At 38.2% G+C, this 8,355-nt stretch overlaps 1 protein-coding gene across 5 annotated transcripts in view; it reads right to left on the bottom strand.

The window, feature by feature from the left end:
- Positions 1–4,068: 4,068 nt before the first annotated feature.
- KANSL2 (KAT8 regulatory NSL complex subunit 2) overlaps positions 4,069–8,355 on the bottom strand; it is a 41,891-nt gene continuing 37,604 nt past the window's right edge. For all 5 annotated transcript variants that reach the window (XM_056798356.1, XM_056798360.1, XM_056798359.1 and 2 more), the window contains exon 10: positions 4,069–6,693. In XM_056798356.1, coding sequence (XP_056654334.1) covers positions 6,556–6,693 — 138 coding nt within the window. In that variant the 3' untranslated portion in view covers positions 4,069–6,555. The remainder of the gene's footprint in view (positions 6,694–8,355) is intronic.

The following is an 8,355-nucleotide window of genomic DNA, read 5'->3' as shown; positions in this document are numbered from 1 at the left end:
CTATTTTGCTAGATAATTACCCTTTTATTCCTTTACTTCTAGTGATTATTAATAAACTTTATAAAACATAATACTTGGAGTATTCTATATTAACTTAAATCCTACATGTAAATATATACCACACACATTTGAAAAAGGTAGTATTTGAAGAGAAAATACTAGCAGCTTGGAGGATGCAAACATATGCCTGCAAAAGGTAGCATTTTAAATGAGATTTGTAGGAAGCCAGAGTTTTAAGAGTGGAAGTTGAGAGAAAAAGCATTTCAGGCACGGGAAATAGCCAGTGCAAAGCCCAGAAATAGAGAATGAAGCATCATGTAGAATAGCAGTTAGTATGGCTGGACTGCAGAGCTCACAGTATTTAAGACTAGGGGGTAGGAAGAGAGTTTTAAATGTCAAACAAGCAAACAAGGAGTGAATATTTGATCCTAGAGTTAACAGAGAGGAACTGAAGTTTCAGTCTTGGTCTGTAACATTCTGTACACTGGTGTTTGTCTAAAGCAATCCACCTCAATTAATCTCAAGAATGTGATCTTGTCTATTTCTCAGATTGGGGGATTGGATAACATGAGTTCTCATTGCAGTTCCATAAATAGGATGAGTTCAAAATACAATATAAAGTAATGTCAACAGTCCTCACCTTATCCAAATTACATTGAAAAAGTCCAAGTATCAAATTATACGTGATTTAACTTTTAGTCTTATGTTCTTTGTAGAATTCTCTGCCTCCTTTCCTTTGCAAGATATTCTGTATTTATTTTCATGATCCCTTTTCTAGTTTTATCATGAACACTGAAACCAATACTAGATGATGAAATGGTCCATGAAATATATTTGAACCCAGGTCAAAAACCAACTGCTGACTTCTCTATTTACTTCTCCAAAGAGAAGCCATGAATCAGCTTTCCATTTCTATCTTTTGGTTTCTTTTCAAGGGAGAAATACATCAAACGTGATAAAAATCAGTTCCCAATAAAGTACCTTGAAAATGTAGAATAAAAAAATAATTTGGGGCTGCTCTGCCCCTCCTCTTTTCTGCCTCATCTACCACCACTGCAGAACCAGATGTCGTCACACAAGACTCAAGCTTTTTTGTCTTTTTCTGTTTTGAGTTGCAAAGTGATCAGCCTACTAGTCAGTGTTAAGTCTCTCCTCTTGGTCAGGATAGTGCTGCTAGCACTGTTCCATGCATGGAAGACTGAAATGGCCTTAGAGAACTCAGCATCTGCCTAGCAGTAGGCATGGCTAGTGGTAGTCTATTAGTCATCTCTGCACACAGGACAAGCATAAATGCCAAACAACACAGCATATCTAACTCTTTCGCAGAAGGGTTTACATATAAGTACTTAAGGTTTGTTGCATTCTGTCATTTTAACACATGTTGATCATATCCATATTTGATTTGGAGCCCTCATCAGAAATGCAACTTTCCGTTGTAACAGTTCAAGGAAAAATGTAACCTGTTCTTTAAGATCATTTTACATGATGGTATCTAGGAATACACTGTGGGGAAAATCTAGGCTAGATGAAGCTGTCAACTCCCAACCTCTGAGAACAAATTCAGGAAATCCAGTAAGGATCACTGACACAGCAAAAGGCACAGTCCTATATGTCATAGCTGTAGATAGCAATCCTAAGGAAGTCAATAGGGAATAGAAAAGGTCATAGATTGTCAAGTTATTTTAACTTTTTTTTTGCTTAGTCCAGCAAAGCATAAACATCCGTCAACTTCTGCCTATTTGATATACTAATGCTGTAATTTTTAAAAGCAAACTCAAGAATTATGGAGCTCTCTAGTGAAATTCCTCAATACTACTTTAAATTATCCAAATTCAAGTTTTATTAAAGTAGCATAACATGTATTCTAAAGGTGATCAAACTTTTATGGGTACGTGTTTTTAGCACCCTTACCTTCCATCTTGGAATCAATACTAAGTATATACCAAGGCAGAGCAGTAAAGGCTACACAATTGAGTTTGTGACTTGCCCAGGGTCACACCGATAGCACGTGTCTAACATGTGAACCCAGGACCTCCTATCGGCAGGCCTGGCTCTCAATCTACTGAGCTACGTTGGCTACCCCAGGAAGACTTTTTAAAAGGAATGGTTAGGAAAGTGTTCTTGTTTTATTCCTAGTGGTATAACTTGCAAAAATTACATCATATGAATTGGAAGGAATTCAGTCATAGTGGCCATCGGAAACTATTATCCTCCTCATGATTGAAGAATTCCTTTGGCATCACTCACAAGTCATCAGCCAGCTTCTACTTCTAGTGCTCCAATGATCTTCCTTAGGAACACATTACCTTACAAAAGCTTACGATTCCATTTTTGAGTAGCCATAAATGTTTGGGAAACTTTTTTTCCTTATACCAACCCTTTATCTGCCTTTATGTACTTTTCACCCGTTATTCCTAATCTGTCCTCGGAAGAACAAATCTTGTCTCCCACACCAACCTTGAAATACATAAAGATAGCAATCATGCTCATTCCAAGCCTTCTCTTCCCCAGGCTAATCATACGTTCCTTTTTAATTCTTGAACAATCCTCTCTCCAACCTGACCATTCTGTTCTAGAAATGCTTGTTCTATGCTTTTCCTAAAATACGGCAACCAAAAGACAGGCTACTCAAGGTGTCCTTTACGTTCTGGTTCTAAGGCAGAAGAGTGGTAAGGCCTAGGCATTTAACCCTATTATCCCTTAACTCTTTAAACCCTTACTTTGTCTTAAAATTGCCATCAGTTCCAAGGCAGAAGAGTGGTAAGGTAACACACCAAGAATCTCCCTTTCCTGGACAATCTCTCAATGGAGCCTCAGATAACTATATTAGTCTTTGGAGTCCCCTATCAAAATATGAGTGAGCTTACAGCCAGTCCATTAAAGTCCCTTCAACTTTTTTTATGGAAACTATTATCTAGCCATGACTCCTCAAACTGTAAAATGTACAACTTTAGACTTATATAATTTCATGTCCTATTTGGCACATGATCTTAAATCTGTTGAGATCTTTTCAAACACAGGTATCATTCACACTGGATATTCCTCCAAGCTAAATTTCATATAATCACAGGAAAATCAAATATGATCATTACATGGATCGTATCAACATCTGAATGGCTAAAAATGGTTAAAACAGTGGAGGTCGAGGAACAGACCGCTAGTACACACTAGGGAAATCCCTCCAAGTTGACATCAAATCCTTAATGATTGTCCTTTTAGAACCTAACATTCAATCCGCTCCAAATGCACCTAACTTATCTGGGTACTTCACACTTGGTATTTATACCCTTAAGGTATTTCTGTATATATCTGTGGAACAAGGGGAGATGGGTTTTTTTTAACTTCTGTGATGCTGGGGAAAACCTTTAACCCATCTACCTTCACTTTTTCTCTAAAATGAAATACGTGCAAAGCACTTTGCACACCTTACAATATCACATAAAAGTCAGCTATTAATATTTGGGCCACATGCTCCACCTTTTCCACAAGCACAGCAGTGCAAGTTTGGTAAACAAAGGGAAGGGCCAAATAGCATCTGGCATACAGAAGGTAGCAAGGAATTAGAGAGAAGCAATGTCATCCAGAAAGACTCCAAAGTACAAAAACATCCAGGAATGGGAAGATTAAAATTTGCTTTCAAAATGTGAATTCATCTTTGAAACCCAAATTTAAAGTTAGTGAATGAAAACAAATAGGAAGAGCTGGCCTGAAAATATTTGTCATAGGACCCAAAGGATCCCCTGGAATCTAAAGCAACTCATTTTATAGATGAAGAAACTAAGGCCCAAAAAGGTGAATTAATTTTCCCAAGTTCACTCAGCTAATTATAAGCAAATAGCAGAACTGGAAATGAAACTAGTCTTCTTGACTCCACAACAGGTGCTCAAACAGCATATAACTCTAATGACGGAATCCACAGACTTGATGTAGGAAATAAATGCCGGCAGACCTTAAGATGATTCCATAGTTGTTGAGCTGGAATCTGAAACTTAGATAATTTGGGATACATAAATTGAATCCATGTAGAACATTAATCAGTAGAATAATGTGCCAAAGTTAGAAAACAAATACGAATGTATAGTGTTTTAATATTTACAAAAGGCTTTCCTCACAAGTTTTGTTAGCAAAGTTGAACAGTATCCTCATGAAATAGATGTATAACCTAAAGCTCAGAAATGTTAACCGATTTGCCTAGGATTCCCTAGCTTCCAGGCTTTCAATCTAGGTCTGACTCCCATGTCCAGAGCTCTTCCCACATCACAGATGCCTCAGGATGAAGATAAAGATCTGGCTGTGTAACCAGAAACAGAAAAACACTTAGGTAGAGCCAAATTGAGGTGGAAGAGAACGTAGCACATAGTGGGGACTAACTAGGTGGGGTATTGCACTCCAGTTCAGTGGAATAGTTGGGATACTGTCAAGTCAACAAGCATTTTTTTTAACCCTTATTCCTCGTCTTAGAATCAATACTAAGTATCAGTTCCAAGGCAGAAGGGCTAGGCAATGGAGGATAAGTTACTTGACAATGGAGGATAAGGGGTAACATAGCATAGCTGAGGAAGTGTCTGATGCCCCATTTGAACCCAGGATCTCCATATCTTTAGACCTGGTTCCACCAAGCCACCTAACTGCCCCACAAGCATTTATTAAACATTTTCTATATGCCAGGCATTGTGCTTGTTGACTTGATAGCAAATGGATAGGAATTAATGAAAAGGATGTGAACAGTTCCTAGGAAGGAGTAAAGTGAGATTTTAGAAAGGATGAAGAGGATTTCAAGATTCAAATGTGAGATAGGTTTAAAAGCAGAAGATGCCAACAGTGAAAGGTCATTGTGTTGGTAAGGGATAGGATGGTTATCAGGAATACAGTAAATGTCACCTCAAGAAGTTTTGTAGGGGGCAGCTGGGTAGCTCAGTGGATTGAGAGCCAGGCCTAGAGACGGGAGGTCCTAGGTTCAAATCTGGCCTGACACTTCCCAGCTGTGTGACCCTGGGCAAGTCACTTGACCCCCGTTGCCTAGCCCATACTACTCTTCTGCCTAGGAACCAATACACAGTATTGACTCCAAGATAGAAGGTAAGGGTTTTTATTAAAAAAAAAAAGTTTTGTATGGCTATATGAAGACAAGCAAAACTACCTAGAGCAAAGAATGACAGACATACAGAAACAGAAACACCGAGTATATCCAAATGCCAAGGAAGTATTAGTCTAGCTCAGTCTTAATTTTTTAAAAAAGGCTGATCTGTAAGAAAGACTAAAATAAAAATTTGGAACCCTAACAGGGAGAACAAAAGTTTTTAGACTATGTAGATAATGAATTTTGGTAGCAATGGTCACAGATGGGGTCAAGTAAGTTCAGAATTAGAATCAAGGCTTGACTAGATTTTAGGGGGGAATACACCTTGATGTGCATATACAGCATTACGATGAAGAACCATTAAGTTTCTCTTATGCACTACATGTATAGAGAAGGAAAATCTCATTTATTCTAGAACTACATCTCTTCAAACAATTCCTTTTTGCAACTACCATTAACATCTGTAGGCTGTGGAGATTTAGGATTATGCGAGGACCCCAGCAGGCAGACACCAAAAAGGATGTTATGTTGTCTCCTTCCCTGGCAATATATGGTGTTTTGCTTTGGTGGGTGATTTTTTTCCAAAACTGTCATTCTCAATCCCCCAGGCCAATGTCCCCATAGCCTTCCCCCCAACCCAAAGCAGTTTCAATATTTTATTTACACACAAGCATGACCCTGTCTAGATATTAATAGGTTTAGAAGATGAGTATTTAGAGTTCTTCTCTATAAAGTACAAGATTCTCACAAAGGTCATATGCCAGTACCCCTTCCCTTTCCCATCATAGAGGTGGTCCTCTCAAACACAGAATTATTCAACTAGACCCACAACTCTCATTCCAAGTAATAAGACTATTTTTCATTTTCAATACACATTTTCTTTCTTTCCTTTTTTAGAGCATTTGATAGAAATTCTGTACAGAGAATTTATATTGTATGTTACATAAGGTGACCACTACAGAACTCTAGACAGGTTAGAAGCAGGAAGCTGGAGGGTTAAGGTATCGAGCTTGCAGACTGTCCACGCCTGAACTCCTTTTGGGTTGGAGAGAGTAAGACATGCCCAGTTTTGCACTCCACTTTGGTGAAAGGTCAACAAGAAGCTAGGAGAATAGAGCATACTGGATAACCAGTTTCCAGATTCAGAAGTCATATTGGTTACCCAACCAGTTTCCTGGTCAAGATTTTGGGATTCCATTATCAAGATATTTTCTTCCCCTTGGACATAAACTCATCCACAACAGGCAGCATTACATACATCTTGCCCAATTTAAAGAGTAGCCCACAGTTGAGACAGTTATTGCTCTATTCTCGGAACAATTTGGCTTTATGACTGACTATACAGCTTAGCTGCCCAAAGGGGGGAAAAATAAGTCAGCCTGGGTTCTCTCTTTTGGTGAAGAATAGTCACATTTTTCTTATGGAAATGAAGACTTCAACCACCCCCAAAGTCAAGTTGTTCTCAGTAGCAACAATCAGCTGATAGAAATATGTTCTGGCTTCCCATTGGTGGCAACCACACCACTTCTAGGCAATGATGCAGAAACTGTGGTTTCTTCAGGCTTTTGGGATCCTTGTGACCTGGGCACACCTACTGCAATCTGTACTTGATTCTGTTAAAAGAAACGGACATCTTGGTTAAGAATTTGGTTCCTAAAAACGAGGTACAGAATTGATTTACTGAAGCAAATAAATAGCAAAAAGAACAGCATCATATCATTGCCAATATTCTCAAAATCTGTTCCCCACCCCTTATACCTCCTTGCTACCATCTTGGCCATTTTCCTGTCACACCAGCCCTTTGCTGCTACACTGTCCAGAGCTAACTTTCAGAAACAACGATCTAGAGGTGCTAAGTCGCTGAACTGTGAAATTCCTACAATGGAATTATGTGGTCCCAACTTGCAAAAGTCCACTATATTATACACTGCCAGCCCCTGAACCTAGACAATGCTTCACCTCAGTCATCTCCTACCATGCCATTATATACATTCCTTTACTTCCTTCTTACTTTCTACCTCTCTTAGTATGGATAAGAGTAATCAATTAAATATTGCCATTGCTTCTATAAAGTCAGTCAACTTCTCTACTGTCCCACTCACTACCCTTATGCTACCTATTTTTTAAAAACCTTTACCTTGCATCTTAGACACAATACTGTGTATTGGTTCTAAGGCAGAAGAGCAGTAAGAGCTAGGCAATGAGGGTCAAGTGACTTGCTCAGGGTGTATCTGAGCCCAAATTTGACCCAGGACCCTTGTGTCCAGACCAGGCTCTCTATCTACTGAGCCACCTTGCTGACCCGCTATGCCATCTATAATTCTACTCTTCACAGGTCACAACTTTCCTATGTGCTGTTTCTATTCACTTGTAAGCTCCTAAAAGGCAATACTTTTTACTTTTGAACTTATATCCCCAGCATTTAGAACAGTACCTTGCATATAATAGGTAATTCACAATTTCTTCATTTTTTGCTTCACCATCAAAGTCTTTATTCATAGAACCCTTAGATCTTTTGAAAGCTCAACTCAAATACCAGTTTCTACATGATCCTCAAACTGCTTAAATGCATTCCCAACCAAAAAAATTATCTTCTACCTATATATACTGACATATTTTATATATACATATCTTTATCTGTACATGTTGTCTTCTTTGATAAGACTATAAATATAAACTCCTTGAGAGAAAAGACTGACTTTTTTTAGTTTAGTGTCTTTGTACCCCAAAGTGCTCAGCACACTGCTGGATAGATAGTAGACAGGTGCATCACATGATACAAAAATGTTATCTTTTTTTTAATAAAAAATTTAATCCTCTATTTTCTTAGCGTTATAAATAAAAAATGCACTGCCAATTGATGCAGTTTGGTTCTTCAAGGTATTCTTAAATTCCAGTATATCTAAGTGTTAATAAATGCTTCCTTGCTGATAACTGCTTCCCCCCTCAACAACAAAGTTCTGGCAATTGTCTACATCCTATCAAATGCTGAAAAATTAAAAGACATTACACATCACTGCTACCCTTCACCAGTGCCCAGGGTTTAATAAATGCTTCCTGATTAATGACTTAGTACTGAATGTTTCCCACTGTTATCATTTTATTTATTTCTATATTAAGTATATATTACTACCACTACTACTACATTTATAAGGATCTTGTGGCTTGCTCATTTGATCTTCACAATGACTCTCAGCCCAATTTTATAGGTGAGGAAATTGAGGGTAAGAGAAGTTAAGGCATTCAGTTCATCTTTACTCCAAACACAACCCACT

The sequence above is a fragment of the Monodelphis domestica genome, chromosome 5 (assembly GCF_027887165.1).
Source record: "Monodelphis domestica isolate mMonDom1 chromosome 5, mMonDom1.pri, whole genome shotgun sequence".
NCBI classification, from domain to species: Eukaryota; Metazoa; Chordata; class Mammalia; order Didelphimorphia; family Didelphidae; genus Monodelphis; species Monodelphis domestica.
Note: the sequence above shows the minus strand (reverse complement) of the source record. Positions and strands in the feature narration are given on the sequence as shown.